This window comes from Oncorhynchus mykiss, chromosome 30 (genome assembly GCF_013265735.2).
Source record: "Oncorhynchus mykiss isolate Arlee chromosome 30, USDA_OmykA_1.1, whole genome shotgun sequence".
NCBI lineage: Eukaryota > Metazoa > Chordata > Actinopteri > Salmoniformes > Salmonidae > Oncorhynchus > Oncorhynchus mykiss.
The window spans coordinates 19,252,279-19,273,647 of record NC_050570.1 but is presented as its reverse complement, the minus strand read 5'-3'; the positions used below and the strand labels follow the sequence as shown (position 1 = coordinate 19,273,647).

The 21,369-nt window shown below is 43.2% G+C and overlaps 1 protein-coding gene across 5 annotated transcripts in view; it reads right to left on the bottom strand.

Moving 5' to 3' along the window:
• LOC110521487 (ral guanine nucleotide dissociation stimulator-like 1) overlaps nucleotides 1–21,369 on the bottom strand; it is a 46,570-nt gene that overhangs the window by 4,298 nt on the left and 20,903 nt on the right. For 3 of the 5 annotated variants that reach the window (XM_036968956.1, XM_021599068.2, XM_021599071.2), the window contains exons 2-10: nucleotides 15,949–16,080; nucleotides 9,982–10,190; nucleotides 9,573–9,647; nucleotides 9,202–9,395; nucleotides 7,781–7,914; nucleotides 7,350–7,669; nucleotides 5,231–5,315; nucleotides 5,032–5,121; nucleotides 4,809–4,895 (exon numbers count right to left, since the gene is read on the bottom strand). In XM_036968956.1, the coding sequence (XP_036824851.1) occupies nucleotides 4,809–4,895; nucleotides 5,032–5,121; nucleotides 5,231–5,315; nucleotides 7,350–7,669; nucleotides 7,781–7,914; nucleotides 9,202–9,395; nucleotides 9,573–9,647; nucleotides 9,982–10,190; nucleotides 15,949–16,074 (1,320 nt within the window). In that variant the 5' untranslated portion in view covers nucleotides 16,075–16,080. Of the gene's footprint in view, nucleotides 1–4,808; nucleotides 4,896–5,031; nucleotides 5,122–5,230; nucleotides 5,316–7,349; nucleotides 7,670–7,780; nucleotides 7,915–9,201; nucleotides 9,396–9,572; nucleotides 9,648–9,981; nucleotides 10,191–15,948; nucleotides 16,081–20,716; nucleotides 21,358–21,369 lie in introns of those variants that run through there. The other 2 variants (XM_036968957.1, XM_021599069.2) reach the window with 2 other exon arrangements.

The following is a 21,369-nucleotide window of genomic DNA, read 5'->3' as shown; positions in this document are numbered from 1 at the left end:
AGAAACAACGGCTCAACCGCAATGTGGTAGGCCACACAAGCTCACAGAACATGACTGCCGAGTGCTGAAGCGCATAGAGTGTAAAAATCGTCTGTTCTCGGTTGCAACACTCAATAACGAGTTACAAACTGCCTCTGGAAGCAACGTCAGCACAATAACTGTTCGTCGGTTGCTTCATGAAATGGGTTTCCATGGCCAAGCAGCCTCAACATAAGCCGAAGATAACTATGTGCAATGCCAAGCGTCTGCTGGAGTCATGTAAAGCTCGTCGCCATTGGACTCTGGCGCAGCCGAAACACGTTCTCTGGAGTGAGGAATCACACTTCAGCATCTGGCAGTCGACGGACGAATCTGGGTTTGGCCGATGCCAGGAGAACACTACCTGCCCCAATGCATAGTGCCAACTGTAAACTTTGGTGGAGGAAGAATATTGGTCTGAGGCTGTTTTTCATGGTTCGAGCTAGTGAAGGAAAATCTTAACGCTACAGCATACAATGACATTCTAGATGATTCTGTGCTTCCAACTTGGTGGCAACAGTTTGGTGAAAGCTCTTTCCTGTTTCAGCATGACAATGCCCCCGTGCACAAAGTGAGGTCCATAAATAAATTGTTTGTCGAGATCGGTGTGGAAGAACTTGACTGGCCTGCACAGAGCCCTGACCTCAACCCCATCTAACACCTTTTGGCTGAATTGGAACGCTGACTACGAGCCAGGCCTAATCGCCCAACATCAGTGCCCGACCTCACTAATGCTCATGGTTGAATGGAAGCAAGTCCCAACATCTAGTGGAAAGCCTTCCCCGAAGAAATGAGGCTGTTATAGAAGCAAAGGGTGGAACGACACCATATTAATACCCATGATTTTGGAATGAGATGTTCAATGAGCCATGTAGTGTACCACAGTGTGCAGGCTAAACAAACAGTGGCGGTGTACTACTCTAAAAACTGCCAAACAAATACTAAAATGCTAATGGAAACTCATGCTCTAGTTGCAAACAGCAGTACCAACACACCAGGGCATTTGACATATTTTGACCGTTCAAGTACTGAGTTTCTATTTTTATTAAAAATCTATTTTTAGAAGACAAGGGCAAGGTCCGCACTGGAAAAATGTGTGCATTTATGCATATGCGAACAGTGCACAGCAATGCCTAATTTATCATAACCATTAGAGATAACTAATCCAAATTGCCTCATATATAGTGCATTCGGAAAGTATTCAGACCCTTTCACTTTTTCCACATTTTGTTAATCAATTCTCAAATCTATTGTCTGTTTTTTCCTCATCAATCCACACACACACACACACACACACACACACACAATAATGACAAAGCAAAAATAGATATTTAGAAATGTTTGGAAAAAAATTCAAATAACTGAAATCTTACATTTACATAAGAATTCAGACCCTTTACTCATGACTTTGTTGCAGCACCTTTGGCAGCGATTACAGCTTCTAGTCTTCTTGGGCATGACGCTATAAGCTTGGCACACCTGTATTTGGGGAGTTTTTCCCATTCTTCTCTGCAGATCCTCTCAAGCTCTCTCAGGTTGGATGTTGCTGCACAGCTATTTTCAGGTCTCTCCAGAGGTGTTCGATCAGGTTCCGGGCTCTGGCTGGGCAACCTCAAGGACATTCAGACTTGTCCCGATGCTACTCTTGCGTTGTCTTAGCTGTGCTCTTAGGGTCGTTGTCCTGTTGGAAGGTGAACCTTCGCCCCAGTCTGAGGTCCTCAGCGCTCTGGAGCAGGTTTTCATCAAGGATCTCTGTACTTTGCTCCATTTATCTTTCCCTCGATCCTGACTAGTCTCCCAGTCTCTGCCACTGAAAAACATCCCCACAGCATGATGCTGCCACCACCATGCTTTAACATAGGGATGGTGCCAGGTTTCCTCCAGACATGGCACTTGGTATTCAGGCCAAAGAGTTCAATCTTGGTTTCATCAGACCAGAGAATCTTGTTTCTCATGGTCTGAGAGTCCTTTAGGTGCCATTTGGCAAACTCCAAGCAGTCTGTCATGTGCCTTTTACTGAGGAGTGGCATCCGTCTGGCCACTCTTCCATAAAAGGCCTGATTATTGGAGTGCTGCAGAGATGTTTGTCCCTCTGGAAGGTTCTCCCTTCTCCACAGAGTAACTTTGGATCTCTGTCAGAGTGACCATCGGGTTCAAAGCCCTTCTCCCCCGATTGGTCAGTTTGGCCGGATGGCTTGCTCTAGGAAGAGTCTTGGTGGTTCCAAACTTCTTCCATTTAAGAATGATGGAGGCTAATGTGTTCTTGGGGACCTGCAGACATGTTTTGGTACCCTTCCCCAGATCTGTGCATCGACACAATCCTGTCTCGGAGAGACAATTATTTCGACCTCATGGCTTAGTTTTTGCTCTGATAACTTTTTGCTCAGACAGCCTTTCCAAATCATGTCCAATCAATTGAATTTACCACAGATGGACTACAATGAAGTTGTAAACATCTCAAGGATGATCAATGGATGCGTTTTTTAGTTTGAATACATTTGTTAACATTTCTAAAAACCTGTTTTCGCTATGTGTGTAGATTATTTTTTTTTTAATTTGACCCCTTTTTCTCCCCAATTTCGTGGTATCCAATTGTTTTTAGTAGCTACTATCTTGTCTCATCGCTACAACTCCCGTACGGGCTCGGGAGAGACGAAGGTTGAAAGTCATGCGTCCTACCGATACACAACACTACCGGCTACTGACACCAATGTGTCGGAGGAAACACCGTGCACCTGGCAACCTTGGTTAGCGTGCACAGCGCCCGGCCCGCCACAGGAGTCGCTAGTGCTAGTGAGACAAGGACATCCCTACCGGCTAAGCCCTCCCGCTAGGCCAATTGTGCGTCGCCCCACGGACCTCCCGGTCACGGCCGGTTACGACAGAGCCTGGAAAAAGTGGAAAAAGTCAAGGGGCCTGAATACTTTCCGAATGCACTGTATATTCAGAATAAAAAGATATTGCCATTTACGACGAATTTATGTAAAGCCTAATATCAACTGGTTATATTATGGAACACAGTCTTCAAAAAAGGCACTAACCTCAGCAGTGGTGCTAACTTGAAGAAGCCTATGGCTGTGCAATGACAGACTTGTTTTGTTAATTTAGCAGACAAGACTCTTATTTCCAAAGCCCTTATCACAGTAACAGAATAAAATAGAACAGAATATTTTTACAAATGAAAAAAAGTTGCCTGTGCGAAGTGATCTGAAACATTTCTTCTCAAAGAGGGATCATTTGAAACAGGGCTTAGTTTGGGGCAAAATCTGTCTAATTTTCTTCTATATAGGGGAAGCAGGTAGCCTAGTGGTTAGAGAGGGAGTGGCAGGTAGCCTAGTGGTTAGAGAGGGAGTGGCAGGTAGCCTAGTGGTTAGAGAGGGAGTGGCAGGTAGCCTAGTGGTTAGAGAGGGAGTGGCAGGTAGGCTATTGGTTAGAGAGGGGGAGGCAGGTAGCCTAGTGGTTAGAGAGGGAGTGGCAGGTAGGCTATTGGTTTGAGAGGGGGTGGCAGGTAGCCTAGTGGTTAGAGAGGGAGTGGCAGGTAGCCTAGTGGTTAGAGAGGGAGTGGCAGGTAGCCTAGTGGTTTGAGAGGGGGTGGCAGGTAGCCTAGTGGTTAGAAAGGGAATGGCAGGTAGCCTAGTGGTTAGAGAGGGAGTGGCAGGTAGGCTATTGGTTTGAGAGGGAGTGGCAGGTAGCCTATTGGTTTGAGAGGGGGTGGCAGGTAGCCTAGTGGTTAGAGAGGGAATGGCAGGTAGCCTAGTGGTTAGAGAGGGGGTGGCAGGTAGCCTAGGGGTTAGAGCTTTGGGCCAGTTACCGAAAGGTTTCTAGATCGAATCCCCGAGCTGACAAGGTATAAAAATAGGTCGTTCTGCCCCTGAAAAGGGCAGTATACCCACTGTTACTAGGCCGTCATTGTAAATAAGAATTTGTTCTTAACCGACTTGCCTAGTTAAAAAGGTCAAATAAAAATAGGCCGATAGACATATCATTTAGTTTATTCTGACTGTTCTTTGGAATTTTCTAAACGGATGAACAATTCCAAATTGAACTCTGCATGGTGATGAATTACAGCCACAACATCCACTTCGTGAGTCGGCCTAGTTTTAATGATTCTGATGAAAATACGCTCTGTCTTTATCAAACAAATGTTTTTTCCTATTTTCAGTGTGGAACCTATCTATGTTTAGGGAGGTTATAGCGTAGGCTAACCAATTCTAAAATGGCACTAGCAGTTCTCAAAGTAGAGGAAAACAGACGTGACACAATTATTCCAAAACAGCAGCTCATTGTTGTCCATTTTGAATTTGTGATACAACTGTCATCATTTGGCAAGGAATGTAGCTTGTGTATCCCATCTTTTAGAGCCCACCCACCCCCCACCGTCCCACTGTTATTATAGGCATTTATTTCTGTAGGCCTAACAGGAGATTGTGTGGAAACTCAGCATGTGTGTGTATAGGGAGCGGTCTGAATGCAATTGAGGGAGTGAGACACTGAGGGGAATGGGAATTTAGGGAGAATAACTGTGTGATGCTTGCCTTGGTTTCTTTTTTTGTTGTGCCCCACAAATGCACATGTACACATGGACACAAAGCAAATTAAGACAAAATAGCATTTGTTTTTCTGGGACAGGCCAAAGCACATTCCACCAAATAGTTTTACAATATTTGAAGAAGAAAAAAGAAATCTCTAGTTAAAGATCGGGTTTTGACATCCATTTGAGTGCCAATCCCCACAACACACAGGATAATTCTACAACCAAACAGAAGGAGTAGGATGATAGTAAGGCTCACCTCTACTAGGTCTGACCGGGCTGTATCTAACATGGTCAGGTCTGTCAGGAAGGTGCCCAGGTAAGGTATCGTCCCCTGCATGGCACCCTGGGAGGAGAGACAGAGCAATGGTTCAAAATCATACCGATACATCAGCAGGCACAGCCAAGCTTATCTCACTTTGACTCCCCTCCTGAAACGGAAACAAACTGGGCCTCAAACTGCCAGTAGCGCCATCTCTCACCATTTCCTTCTGCAGCTGGAGTCGTTTGTGAGTGCGTTTCTGGTGCTCCTTAGCACAGCCTTCCAGATTGGCAAATTTAGAGGTGCCCTCCTGTAGGGGAAAAAGTAGATTGATTGTAGTAGTGATTCGACATTCACACAATCACTACGCCAAAAACCAAACCCTCTCATATGATGGTATTAACAGAGCAGAGTCTCACCCTCATCAGGAGCTCTCGGCTAGTCAGGTAGTTGTTGTGATCTGAGAAGATGTCTGATAGCTCTTCAAACGTAGACATGCTGTCTCTGGGAGAATTACATAGAGAAAGGTTAGAACTAATTGGGAATATATAGGAATTCTATCACATGAGTTGTGACTAGGGCTGTGGCATGAAATTTTGGTCCGCTGGTTATTGTCATGCAAAAGAGCTCCGGTCTCCAGGTCTCCATGCATACAAGCCGCTAATGCACACCTTTGAAACATCTATGTTTAAAAAAGTAGAATAAATAAATGTTATATACACCATCACAATAAATCAATTTATTTTACGCAGGTCTAAAGAAAGTTTATTTTTTTTCAGAGGAACAGAATATGGAGTTGACCTACTGTATGTAATCTGGCTATGCACCATGATATAGGCTGTAGGCTTGTTCATTTAGGAGATACGATATGCTTATAAGTCCCGTGACATTATTTTATAGGCTATCATATGATTTTGTAGTAAGAAGAAGAATATTGAACGTAGCTGAATAAGAACAGAAAGGATATTTTTCCCACTCCGGCGTGAATGCGCGTATGAAGTGACTATGTTGATGAAGTGATGGATTTGAAACAGGTCGTATATGCTAGATTTAGAGATATTTGGCAACTTTAGTTGTTAATGATACAATCCTCAGAATGTCTTAAAAATCTAAACTTACATGGGCTGCATGAGGTAGGCTATTGATGAAAATAAAAAAAAGCTTGCGCTCTGTTTGTCTCAGGCAGGACATGCGGTTTTGAAATCAAATGTTTAATTTGTCACATGCGCCAAATACAACAACACCTTACCGTGAAATTTTTACTCACAAGCCCTTAACCAACAATGCAGTTCAAGAAATAGAGTTAAAGAAAATATTGATTAAACAAAGTAAAAAAAAAAATTTTAAAAAAGGAACAAGAAAATTACATAACAAAAACGAAGCTATATACAGGGGGTACCGATTCAATGTGCGGGGGGGATACAGGTTAGTCAAGGTCATTTATAAAGTGACTATGCATAGATAATAAACAGCAATCACTCTTATCAAGTGATCATATTTTCTCTATTCTAACTTTAATCTTGTCTTTCCTAATATGCTAAATTAGTTTTGATTTAGAATGGCCTATTATCAAATGGGCAGGAACAGGGACAGGAACAGGGACAGGAACAGGGACAGGAACAGGGACAGGAACAGGGACAGGAACAGGGACAGAAAGACATCCATATGCCCTGAAATAATGAATGGAGGCAGTTTTCCCGCTGGTTTGATTTTCAGGCTCCTCCGGTTATTCCACTCCAGGCATCAACCACTGTTTGAGGAGCATGCAGACTCTTGCTGCGCGACAGGTGATAATTCTGCCCAAACTCTCCAATCCTGTTCCTGCATTTACCCAGTGCTTCATTGGGGAAACCTAGTGAAATCTGTTTAGAAACAGCAATAGTAAAATGTTTTCACAACGAAACACATTTCATTAAACTGTTGACAGTCCCTATCTCTTCGCACTGGAGAAAGGAAGGAAGGAGAGGAGATGGAAACTCCCAATGGTGAGATATTCTGTAGCTAAAGGTAATGTGTCAGCCTATTCATTATGAATGTATAAAATATGCACAATTACTAGGCAATGAATCAACAGCATCGCCTATGCCTATATGCCAGCAGCACACCACCCTGAATCCCACTGCCTCTGAAGCTAAGCAGGGTTGGTTCTGATCAGTCACTTTTTCCTCTGGTCTAAAAAAATTATATATAATATCCCAGGGCAGTGAATGGGGACATTACCCTGTGTAGGGTGTGGGTTTCCAGGTGGGATGTTAAATGGGTGGCCTGACTCGGTGGTCACTAAAGATTCCATGACACTTATTGTAAAAGTAGGGGTGTTAACCCCAGTGTCCTGGCTAAATTCCATGGTCACCTAATCATCCCCAGCTTTGAATTGATTCATTAATCCCCTGTAACAATTCTTTGCTGTAAATTAGATTACTGTGACTCAACGGTCACATGGAATTTTAATGCAGTCATGACTCATGACTGCCAGTAATAAAGTTACTGCAACATAATGACTAATCATTATGCACCCAGGTTGTGAAAGAGACTCACTTGGGCACCCAGGACCAGGCCCTCTTCAGTCTGTAGAGTGGGTTGGACTGCAGTGCAGACACAATGGCACGCAGCGAGGAGAAGTTCTTAAGCACGCGACACTCCTGAGCGATGTCTATCCAGCGCTTGATGACCCGTGCCCTGAGAAGCGGGCGGATCTGTTGTCGGTGCAGTATGGTGCTGACCACACACGCTGCCACAGCGTTGAACTGGGTGATGGTGGCACGGATGGTGGGAGCACTGTGCTTGTTCTGTTTCTTATCCCTCTGGGACCAGATGGAGCCCAGGCAGTGGTGAGGAATCACCTTCTTGAACAACAACTGGAAACAGACAAACAATGAGACGATTAGTATTAAAACACATAACTTATATTTATCCTGCATTGTTCAAATCCAACCTGGCAACCCATACTCCCACAGCCTTTCTCTTACCGCATCCATATAGGTCAGCTGGTCGGCCACCAAGTCTGCATCAAATGACAGGAATCCTTCCTGGACCTCAATCTCTACTCCCTCATCCTCAGCCAAGCAGAAGGAGCTGTTGCCATGGAAACCACCAGAAAAACCTATCAGGAGTAGGAGTAATGATCAGATTAATGAATGAAGGCCAAACAGAGATAAAGGTATTTAGAGAGAGAAAGGAAGGAAAGGAAGAGATGCACAAAGATAAAAAGACTAAAGAATTGAGAGAGGATAGCAGAGGTGGGACCAAGTCATTATTTACATGTCACAAGTAAGTCAAGTCTTAGCACTCAAGTCCCAAGTCAAGACAGACAGGGCCGAGTCAAGTCTCAAGTCAAGACCAACAAGTATCAAGTCAAGTCACAAGTCCTAAACAAGTCATAATGTGCTCTTCACCAAATGTAATACCATTTCATATTTTTAACAAGAGTAGTAGTTAGTATATTACATTTATGCCAATCATGAATGCTTTAAAAAATATATTATTTATTACTTTCCAAATAAACTTTATATTTCCATTGAAATAAAAGGGTAGCCATAAGAAAGACCCCCCTCCCCCCAATAGGGATCGACTATCGCTATGGGGCGCATTCGGGCGACGTAGGCGTGTACACAATCACCCAACCTTAACACACAAACTGTGTGTGTGGTTACAGTAGGCTAACATATGTCAATGGCTTTAGGAACAGCAGTAACATCAGGCAGGATTTAGGCTACCAACTGCCTAGCCAGTTGTAGCTCAATCTTGGGTGCAATGATCACGTTCCCGCACTGACTGACTGTGTGGATGCTCATTGATTTAATGTTACGTTAGCCAACATGCAAACACTGGCAAAGTTATGAATGATATAGCTGTCGGCTATATTAGCCACAACTTACCGTTCTTTGCACAGCTTCAAATGTAGAACAAAGTTGGAAGTTGTTTTGCCTCCGTCTGCCCTTTTCTTTCCGCATGTTTGGCAAGTTGCAATCCGTTTTGTTGTTGATACAGCATAGTCTTTATATCCGAAAATAATAACTTTGGTATCATATTTCCAAGGGCTCCGTCTGAATTCATCCGCCAACGTTCCTCTGCACTGCCACATGCAACCTTTTCTCAGCTGGCACAATTTGATTGGCTGATGTCCGATTCAAACTGTAATCCGTTAAATTAAGAGTTGATGCGCTGCACACAATTTTTTATATTTGGGCTTGGGGAGGGTATCAAGTCAGATCGAGTCAAAAGGCTCAAGTCCAAGTTAAGTCATGAGTCATTGGTGTTAAAGTCAAAGTCGAGTTGCAAGTCATCATATTTGTGACTCGAGTCTGACTCAAGTCCAAGTCATGTGACTCGAGTCCACACCTCTGGAGGATAGAGTTCTAATTAACTAGATATCTTACTGTTCACCCACCCTCTGAGTCTACATCCAGACTGGCCTCAGCCTTCAGCTGCTCCAGTAGACTCTGGGCTTTACGCATGGGCTCCGATCCAGGCAGGGCCCTCTGTAGGTAGGCCATCACCCTGTGGAGGCAGGGGTAGGATGGAGGCTCTTGGAAGTCCTCTGGACACTGGTCCAGCCAGACTCGCAGGATGGAGACCAGGGCACTGAGGGGGATGATGGGGGCAGAGTGTCAGGGAGGGTTGCTGGGAGCAAGCTGCTGCTGCTGACAGAGAGCATGGCAGACTGGGGAGCTACAAAGTAACAATAACTGTGCTTGAATCCATATGGAAAGACAGACAAGACTAAGTAAAAAGCAAGCAGGAGACGTTGAGAAATCTTACGTTCGAACGGCTCCTTTGGTTTCAGAGGTTCTACATTGCTCAGTCTGTTCTTCACTATCCTCTGGAATTCCATACCTGAGAGAAAGACAAAACAAAAAAGAATTCAGCACCACCATCTACCATCAGTCTAAAAGCAGTGAGACCAGTAACAGTATCTTCAGCCTCTTCATATAGAGCAGTAGTGTTCATCAACCATGGTTCTGGAGAGCCACAGTATACACACTTTGTCTCAGCTCAACACTTACACATACGTGACTTCATCAAAATCATGTTGATTATTGAACCAGGTGTTATAGCACTATGACTGGGACAAAAGCCTGCACACACTAGGTCCCACCAGGACCAGCTGTTGTCAGCTCCTGCTATACACTCTAGCCACCATGGGCCCCCAGCCCAGAACCAGACGTACTTGTCTAGCAGCAACTGCAGCACGGTGTGCGTGCTGGCGAAGGCTCGGTATGTGGACAGGAAGATGTTGGTGTAGGTGAGGTCATTGTCCTCAAATGCAGTCAGCAGGGTCTCCACCAGACGCTCCAGCGTTCCCGCCCGGATACTCCGGATCTTACAGGTTTCCAACTGGCTTACAGTGTGGCCGGGAGGCAGCCGGTCCCCCTCCGCCTGCGATGCGACAAGATGGAAAGAACCAGGGATATTAGAACGATGAGAATGGGGGAGAGGGAGATGGAGGGACAGATGGAGAGGCGTTGAGACAAAGGGCACTCTATATTGAATTCCAAAGAAGATGTGTCCGAGTATGGTGTCTGTTGGGAAGAATGAGGGGAGTGAAGAGAGTAAGAGAGAGAAAAAGGGAGAACTTGGTGCTGCTTGCATGCTACAACAGGAAACTCACCAATCTGTGCCCCTCCTCCACCCCGTCCACTGGCTCAAAGAGGGAAGCAAAGAGGACAGCATTTAGTCAAACTCACTAGCTCTTTACTCTGTCAGCACTGCTCTCTGGCAAACATCTAGCCACTGGAAATGTACTGACTGCCGAGTAGCAAAAATATACATGCACATTCACACTATTTGCATTTGTATAACATTTCTTCTGATGGTACCCTATGGGCAATGCCACAACAAACAAAGCACCAGTGTGGCTCACCGTTTACGTTATCTTGCTTTCCCACTAAATAAATGAGGGGATTTTCACTGGCTTTCACTGGCTTACTCATATGACTCATTTCAGAAAACTAGGTGTATGTCTTGTCACTACTTCACAGGAGAGGCACTTGAAAGTCAATATTAATATTTTTAATCAAAATTGCTTTTCTGGGAAAAATGCTCTCTGGAACATGTGAGCTTTAATAACACACTTGTATGCCATCTGTAAATACAAATACAATGATTAAATGATGAGCCTAGTTGGTTTAGCCTTGAAAAAAGACAGGAATCTTCCCACTAGACATGACTGGCTGAGATAATGGATGGGCTGGACATGCCGAGAGGAGTTCAGATTGGTCTGCCATGTAGCATGCTTCGGTCTTTAACGTGAGCTGCTCAGTATGTGTAGGTAATCCTTTATTTTTTTCCTCCCTAATTTCGTGGTATCCAATTGGGAGTTATAGTCTTGTCTCATCGCTGCAACTCTCGCACAGACTCGGGAGAGGCGAAGGCCCGAGAGCCGTGCGTCCTCCAAAACACACCCTAACCAAACCGCGCTGCTTCTTGACACAATGCCCGCTTAACCCAGAAGCCAGCCCCACCAATGTGTTGGAGGAAACCCCCGAGTTTTGAAATCAGTGGAATGCCCGGTGGAAGCAGAGTATAATAGCTAGCTAGCTACAGTGGGGAGAACAAGTATTTGATACACTGCCAATTTTGCAGGTTTTCCTACTCACAAAGCATGTAGAGGTCTGTAATTGTTATCATAGGTACACTTCAACTGTGAGAGATGGAAGCTAAAACAAAATCCAGAAAATGACATTGTATGATTTTTAAGTATTTAATTTGCATTTTATTGCATGACATAAGTATTTGATCACCTACCAACCAGTAAGAATTCCAGCTCTCACAGACATGTTAGTTTTTCTTTAAGAAGCCCTCCTGTTCTCCACTCATTACCTGTATTAACTGCACCTGTTTGAACTCGTTACCTGTATAAAAAGACACCTGTCCACACACTCAATCAAACAGACTCCAACCTCTCCACAATGGCCAAGACCAGAGGGCTGTGTAAGGACATCAGGGATAAAATTGTAGACCTGCACAAGGCTGAGATGGGCTACAGGACAATAGGCAAGCAGCTTGGTGAGAAGGCAACAACTGTTGGCGCAATTATTAGAAAATAATGCAAGATCTCACCTCGTGGGGCATCAATGATCATGAGGAAGGTGAGGGATCAGCCCAGAACTACACGGCAGGACCTGGTCAATGACCTGAAGAGAGCTGGGACCACAGTCTCAAAGACAACCATTAGTAACACACTACGCCGTCATGGATTAAAATCCTGCAGCGCACGCAAGGTCCCCCTGCTCAAGCCAGCGCATATCCAGGCCCGTCTGAAGTTTGTCAATGGGAGAAGGTCATGTGGTCTGATGAGACAAAAATAGAGCCTTTTGGTCTAAACTCCACTCGCCGTGTTTGGGGGAAGAAGAAGGATGAGTACAACCCCAAGAACACCATCCCAACCGTGAAGCATGGAGGTGGAAACATCATTCTTTGGGGATGCTTTTCTGCAAAGGGGACAGGCCGACTGCACCGTATTGAGGGGAGGATGGATGGGGCCACGTATCGCGAGATCTTGGCCAACAACCTCCTTCCCTCAGTAAGAGCATTGAAGATGGGTCGTGGCTGGGTCCTCCAGCATGACAACGACCCGAAACACACAGCCAGGGTAACTAAGGAGTGACTCTGTAAGAAGCATCTCAAGGTCCTGGAGTGGCCTAGCCAGTCTCCAGACTTGAACCCAATAGAAAATCTTTGGAGGGAGCTGAAAGTCCGTATTGCCCAGCGACAGCCCTGAAACCTGAAGGATCTGGAGAAGGTCTGTATGGGGGAGTGGGCCAAAATCCCTGCTGCTGTGTGTGCAAACCTGGTCAAGAACTACAGGAAACTTATGATCTCTGTAATTGCAAACAAAGGTTTCTGTACCAAATATTAAGTTCTGCTTTTCTGATGTATCAAATGTTTTAGATTCCGTCTCTCACAGTTGAAGTCTACCTATGATAAAAATTACAGACATGCTTTGTAAAATAGGCAGTGTATCAAATACTTGTTCTCCCCACTGTACATGTCTAAACAAAATACTCTACTATGCAAGTAACCATTGCACTGTACCATTTACACCTTATGTATCCTGTGCATGTGACAAACTTTGATTTTATTTGATATGGTGTGTGTTTACCAGAGACAGTATTGTGAAGAACAACATGACCTGCACTGAAGACAAATTAGGATATAACGTTAGGCCAACGAGACAGTGTTCAAGTTCTAAAATTCTCTGGCAGAATGCCCTGCTTTGATTTTGTCACACTCACAACCGTAAGCTATTTTCTTTAATTAGTTCACCATTAAATTGTAAATAATGATCTTGATGTGAGTTTATATTCCTGTAAAAATTAATAAACATTTGCTAAAGTTAAGTCGTTGTCAGCTATGATATGGTCATTATTGAGCTGGCTAGACAGCTAACTTAACTTTAGCTAGCTAACAAGCTAGAAACAAACCAAAACATTGTTTAGAAAGTTGCTTTTAGTTGCCTGGTTTTCTAGATTGACACACACTAAATGAATTTATAAACAAAATACTCCAGTTATGTTATTTTGGACCCCAGGCTCCAGATGTCATGCAGCCTATCGTTTTTGTGTTTATAACAAGTTTGATGTTGGACGACAATAGAATGTTCATGATGTCACTGCGACAACTGTCCACAGACATGTGGATAAACGGAGTATAAACCAGCCTTAATCTTGAAATCTTTTGTTTGTTTAGTACACTACCATACTTGACTTTGTTAAACACATGGCCTCACATGTGAATCCTTAAAGAGATGGGTGGGGCTAAGGCTTAAGAGGGTGTGAACGATGGTGAATGGGTGTAGACAAAAAAAAGAGCTCTCCAGAAGGTGTACCAAAACATTCAATAGCCATTTTCTCAGAAGTGGGGTTACAAGTTTATCAACTTTCAAAGCAGAATTACTTTCCCATTGTTCCTCATCTGTAGTGTATGATATACACTTTTCTAGATCTGAGTCTATACTTTTATCCAATGTAAAAAAAAATGTTTTTTAAATGTTGCTACATAAGACTGAATCGAGCTGGTAGGTCACATGTACAGAACACCCACTTACTCCCACTCACGGCCTGGATAATGCTCCAGTACTCAGATATGTACTGTCATGTGTTAATGTAGCATAGTTGTACTCCTCTATATTCCTTGCTTTTACAGGATGCAACATGCAGGGAAAGAAGAATTATGATGGCAGTTGGAACCGGCAAATCAGGAAATCCCATTTAGCTAAACAGTTGAGTAGGCTACTCATGAAACAGTTGTTTTTAGTATGGCCTGCGCAGGATGAGACACCCTGTGATTGCAAATTGGTATTACTGTATATCTTACAATGAAGCTGACAAGCTCTATCCACAAAACTATTGTCATACACTTTGCACAATGAATTAGCCTATAGACTTACAGTTGAAGTCAGAAGTTTACATATACTTAGGTTGGAGTCATTAAAACTAGTTTTTCAACCACTCCACAAATTTCTTGTTAACAAACTATAGTTTTGGCAAGTCGGTTAGGACATCTACTTTGTGCATGACACAAGTACTTTTTCCAACAATTGTTTACAGACAGATTATTTCACTGTATCACAATTCCAGTGGGTCAGAAGTTTACATACACTAAGTTGACTGTGCCTTTAAACAGCTTGAAAAATTATAGAAAATTATGTCATGGCTTTAGAAGCTTCTGATAGGCTAATTGACATAATTTTAGTCAATTGGAGGTGTACCTGTGGATGTATTTCAAGGCCTACCTTCAAACTCAGTGCCTCTTTGCCTGACATCATGGGAAAATCAAAAGAAATCAGCCAAGACCTCAGAAAAACATTGTAGACCTCCACAAGTCTGGTTCATCCTTGGGAGCAATTTCCAAAACGCCTGAAGGTACCACGTTAATCTGTACAAACAATAGTACGCAAGTATAAACACCATGTAACCACGCAGCCGTCATACAGCTCAGGAAGGAGACACGTTCTGTCTCCTAGAGATGAACGTACTTTGGTGCGAAAAGTGCAAATCAATCCCAGAACAACAGCAAAGGACCTTGTGAAGATGCTGGAAGAAAACAGGCACAAAAGCATCTATATCCACAGTAAAACGAGTCCTATATCAACATAACCTGAACGGCTGCTCAGCAAGGAAGAAACCACTGCTCCAAAACCACCATAAAAAAGCCAGACTACAGTTTGCAACTGCAAATTGGGACAAAGATCGTACTTTTTGGAGAAATGTCCTCTGGTCTGATGAAACAAAAATACAACTGTTTAGCCATAATGACCATCATTATGTTTGGAGGATAAAGGGGGAGGCTTGCAAGCCGAAGAACACCAACCCAACAGTGAAGCACGGGGATGGCAGCATCGTGTTGTGTGGGTGCTTTGCTGCAGGAGGGACTGGTGCACTTCACAAAATACATATCATCATGAGGAAAGAAAATTATATGGATATATTGAAGCAACATCTCAAGACATCAGTCAGGAAGTTAAAGCTTGGTCTAAAATGGTTCTTCCAGATGGACAATGACCCCAAGCATACTTCCAAAGTTGTGGCAAAATGGCTTAAGAACAACAAAGTCAAGGAATTGGAGTGGCCATCACAAAGCCCTGACCTCAATCCTATAGAACATTTGTGGGCAAAACTGAAAAAGCACGTGCGAGCAAGGAGGCCTACAAACCTGACCCAATTACACCAGCTCTGTCAGGAGAAATGGGCCAAAATTCACCCAACATATGGGAAGATGGTGGAAGGCTACCTGAAACGTTTGACCCAAGTTAAACAATTTAAAGGCAATGCTACCAAATACTAATTGAGTGTATGTAAACTTCTGACCTACTGGGAATGTGATGAAAGAAATAAAAGCTGAAATAAATCTCTTTACTATTATTCTGACATTTCACATTCTTAAAATAAAGTGGTGATCCTAACTGTCAGGAATTGTGAAAAACTGAGTTTAAATGTATTTGGCTAAGGTGTATGTAAACTTCCGACTTCAACTGTATATAACTCTGCCAATTAATACAATCTGTCCAAGATTAAATCTATCTATGGACATAATGCATTCAGCAGGGTTATTGTTTGAGCCTGACAAGGTCTCTCACAAGTTCAATTGCTTTCAACCAGTGTGTTGTAGTGAAAGAGCAGAGTGGTCCACTCACCCCCAGCCATCTTGCTCCCTTGTTGGCGGCCTGCTGGATCTGGCACCTCTTCAGTGTCACATTGTATATGGCCCCCTCCTCCACTTCCTCCCCCCGGTCCTGCACCGAGCTCTGTGGGAGAGCCATAATGAGCTGTTAACACAAAGACAAACCATCCTCTAGATTAGAACACAGGACCACAAATCAAAGTTTATTGGTCACGTACACAAATGCTATTGCAGGTGCTGTAAAATGCTTGTGTTTATAGCTACAACAGAGCAGTAATACCTAGAAAAACAATACACACATAATCCAAAAAGAAGAAAAAAAATTAAGCTATATAAGTATAAGTACCAGTCAAAAGTTTGGACACACCTACTCATTCAAGGGTTTTTCTTATTTAAAAAAAAATACTTTTCTACATTGTAGAATAATAGTGAAGACAAAAAACGATGAAATAACACATATGGAATTACGTAGTAAGCAAAAAAGTGTTAAACAAAATCAAAATATATTTTATATTTGAGATTCTTCAAAGAAGCCACTCTTTGCCTTGATGAGAGCTTTGCACACTCTTGGCATTCTCTCAACCAGCATCATGAGCTAGACACCTGGAATGCATTTCAATTAAGGTGTGCCATTAAGGTGTGCCATGTTAAATTGCGTTTGAGCCAATCAGTTGTGTTGTGACAAGGTAGAGTTGGTATACAGAAGATAGGGCTATAAGTCCATATTATGACAAGAACAGCTCAAATAAGCAAAGAGAAACGACAGTCCATCATTACTTTAAGACATGAAGGTCAGTCAATCCGGAAAATGTAATGAACTTTGAAAGATCTTGAAGTGCAGTCGCAAAATCCATCAAGCGCTATGAAGCTGGCTCTCATGAGGACTGCCACAAGAAAGGAAGACCCAGAGTTAGCGCTGCTGCAGAGGATAAGTTCATTAGCCTTAAATGCACCTCAGATTGCAGCCCAAATAAATGCTTCAGAGTTCCAGTAACAAACACATGTCAACATCAACTTTTCAGAGGTAACTGTGAAATCAGGCCTTTATGTTCAAATTGCTGTAAAGCAACCACTACTAAAGGACACCAATAATAAGAAGAGACTTGTTTGGTCCAAGAAACTCAAGCAATGGACATTAAATTGGTGGAAATCTGTCCTTTGGTCTGATGAGTCCAAATGTGCGGAGAGAGTTAACCACTGGATTGGTCGAAACTTAAAAATGTGTATTTTTCCATATATAGACATCTTATGTGTTGAAATCAACTATATGCACTTAGCTTGTCTGATGCTTTAAGCGCACTGTTTGATGAAATAATTAGGACACACAAATGACTAGAGGAAATCCAAACGCAATTGATTTGATTGTGCTCAGACTTGCTGCATTGTGTTAAAAAAAATTGACAGCAAGTGACTGTGTGACGAGCACCCGTTGTCTCGCTCCCCTCCATGCTGCAGCAACCACTACAGAACTTCAGTGTTTATCACGATGTCCATGTTGCTGAAGCTGCAACATAACTACAGTCATTTCTGACTGAAAAGTTCTGTTACCAAAATCCCTCATTTGTTTAGGGAAAACATTGCTCTCTTTGTGACACATCTATGCATCGCATGCACGTGACCAATAAGGCCTGACCTTTAGCTTATCATAATCACAGAAATAAAAATGGTGATGAAGTCCAAACACATGTGACAGAAAAATGGATGCAGAGGACATCACAAATCAACTTGAAACGGGGGAATGTTTACTGGTTGCTCATCAAGTTCGAAATCAAGAAAAAGATGGTAAAGAGCAAATGCTGTGAAACCGGTGCTGTTTGATTACAATATCATTTTTATGATCGTTTGGAACAATGTAAACACTAATTAATGAGAAGTGTACCAGAGTCTGTTGTAATGTTTTTTTGTTGTAAAGCCTTCATGACAGCAAACATTAAAAACAGCAGCATTCATTCGTGAATGCAATTTCCGAAATGGAACGGTTTATTTATTGTTTACGCTAATTATTCAAGGGTCGCTTAATTTTATTTTAAAACAGAAATGCTTGATTGCATTTCAAATCATGAATGACTCAGATGGTATGTGATGACATGAATGAATGTAAGTGAAAGTATTGAAATATAGACATAAATGAGTTACTGTATTAAGACTACACAGGATGCTCTCTTTGGCCTACAGCTTGATGGTGGTTATACAAGGCTGCCAGACTAAGCCTACTAATGATAATGAAATTACTTAGAATAATAATAATAAGAGATCAAGAAAAATTTGAGTTATTATTATAAATATAATTTAACAATTTGGAAGCTGTAAACACGAAATAAATAATACCAGACCGGCTGTTCTAACAACAACAAAGTGTAAAGCCTTTATTACATCAAAGCAAAGATGAATAACAGCCGAATTTGTGAAATTGCTTATCCGACATGTGGTTGTGTGAGGCTTGGTGCTCACGGAATCAGTGGGTTATTAAACAAACACTCAAACAGGCAGCAGAACAAGATCTGTCTTATTTCTGTAGATGTATTGATAGTTTATAAAGCCAGGCACATTTAACGGTTAGGCTATTGATTAAAGACCTAATGGAGTTGGGGTTTCCTCTCTCCTCACTTTTCTTAGACAATTAAGACGAGGTCTGTTCCCATCTCCTCATTCTGCTGCTGCCTCCGCGGCATTGTTCTCAACCCCAATATGCTGTTTAACATTGCTATTATGCACATAGCAACATGGTCTAGGAAAAAGCACCAATTCAACAGTGCAGTGATGTTTCAGAAACGCAGACAGCGACCGCTATCCGACTAGGGAGAAAGTGCATTTGTTCTAAAATAAGATCATTTTGATTAGTGTTGCACCATCATTTAAGTAATATAACCATATACAATTTCAGTAGCACCTCTTAGTGGTGATGGACTGTGCCTTGGACACCTGCTAGTCAAACATCTCATTCCAAAATCATGGGCATTAATGTGGAGTTGGTCCCCCTTTGCTGCTACCACAGCCTCCACTCTTCTGGGAGGGCTTTCCACTTGCTTCCATTCAGCCACAAGAGCATTAGTAAGGTCGGGTATTGATGTTGGGCGATCAGGCCTGGCTCGCAGTCGGCGTTCCAATTCATCCCAAAGGTGTTCAATAGGGTGTGTTGATAGTGGAAGGTGACTAGGCATCAGGATATATGATAAACTGAGTAGCAGCAATGTAAATGGTGATTGTTTGTGAGTGTGTTTGCATAGTCAGTACAAATGTGTGCATGTTGTGTGTGTGTTGGAGTGTCAGTGTGCGTGTAGAGTCCTGTGAGTGTGCATAGAGACAGTACAAAAATAAAAGGGTCAACTCAGTCTGTGCAGCCATTCCTTAAGCTATTTAGCAGTATTATGGCTTGAGGATAGAAGCTGTTCAGGAGCCTGTTGGTGTCAGACTTGATACACCGGTGGTACTTGCCGTGCGGAAGTAGAGAGAACAGTCTATGGCTTGGCTGGCTAGAATCTATAATGATTTTCATGGCCATCCTACCACACTGCCTGATATAGAGGTCCTGGATGGCAGGAAGCTCAGCCCCAGTGATGTACTGGGCTGTCCGCACCACCCTCTGTAGCGCCATGCGATCGATGGCGGTGCTGTTGCCATACCAAGCAGTGATGCAGCCAGTCAAGTTGCTCTCAATGGTGCGGCTGTAAAACCTTTAACTTCCTGAGGGAGAAGAGGAGCTGTAGCGCAGTTCTCACGACTGTGCACGTGAGTGGACCATTTTAAGTCCTTAGTGATTTGGACAACGAGGAAGTTAAAGCTCTCAACCTGTACTCCTCACTGTGCAGTCTCTACTCTCTGGCTCTGATTCCGTATTGGCGACACATCAGTTATGCAGAGCACACAGGCACAGAACAGCAGTTTACCCTCTCAAATTCTAAAATATGCCCAGTCAGGGACAAAGGCAGGGAACAGAGCCACATCCAGTGTGATGGCGACCAGGGCTCATTTTAAACCCATAAAGAGGAGCTGTTTAGATGACAGCGCACTCCAGCCAAGTCCACACTCTCACTTTCCACCAGCATCACAACAGCAGGACAAAGTCCACTCTCTCCCCAAACAGAGTGGTGGCAGCTAGAGTTAAAGGTCAGGCTCAATGGCCAGCTCTGAAGGCCAATGGCACTTAGCCCGGGGCGGTTGTGGGTGGCTGTTTGGGTTCTATCAAAAACAAAGCACACAGGGCCAGGCAGGGAACCCACCCCAAACAATCAGCCAGACACTGATAAACAGTGTGTGATGGCAATGGGCTCTGGTGGAAAGAGAAATAGAGAGAGCAAGAAGGCCACAGAGGAGTAATTGAGTGCAGGAGATAAAAATGACCCAGCATGTATGCATTTCCCATTAATTTCCCATACAGTGCTGCCTCTCTGTGAGTTAAATACTTAACTCTGAGTTATGTAGTCTAGTCCACTCCAAAACAATATCAGGAGGTCCTTCTGCTCACTGGCCCAGCCTGCTGAGTCCACAGTATGTGCACAGAGACTGTTTTTTTGTGCCAGGCAGAAATGTTTTTCAGACAGAGGTTTAAAAGTCTACCTGCTTTGTAGACCAAGTTGGGGCACATGGTGTACCAAAGGCCCTGGGCTGAGTTGTAAAAAGAGAGATTAAACAAGTTATGTACAGTGTACATTTTAGCCTCTAAAAAGGACCCATCTAAAAGGCCTATAATACAATTGCAAATCTGAGAAAGATACAGCTGTGAATAAGAATGAGTTTAGATACTACAAGGTATAGTAAATGACCCCAAGATATAAACTCACATTTCAGACTTGCTGGACAGGCTCCAGTTTGGAAGGATGTTGCAATCCAGTGGAGGTGAGATGCAGACTACAGAAGAGACTATTAAACTCGGGCAAATATAGGAGCAGTATGTATTCAACCCTCTACTGACAACATCACATAACACACACTGGTTTAATTAACTATATGTGAAAAGAATACGCTCAAGGTAACAACAACGGTGTCAAGTCTTTGGGCTTATCTGGTGTTGGCTTTGTGCTCAGATTGCTCCAGACGCAACTAGGACCGGTAGAGAGATCGCCTCAGGGACGACTAGGACCGGTAGAGAGATCACCTCAGGCCTCATTTCACTCTCGGCGCAGAGACAAGTGTTTTGTCTTCAGCGAAAAACGAACTGTCATATTAGGCCAGAGTAACATTTCCAGAGCGCGTCTTTACGCAAAACGTTTACGCGCAAGAGATTAATGAAGACTATTTAAAGTACACCACGATGGCGTCGAGGGTGAGAAAAAAATTACAACTAAATGTTCAAATGTATCCCTCTCGCTGTCCCCTCCTCCTTTCCTTTATCCACTACTTCCCCAAGCCTAATACCCTCTCCCTTCCCAGCCTCTCTAAAAGCCGACTCTCAAACCGCAAAATCAACAAAAGTCTGCAGCACGGAAAACGGAGT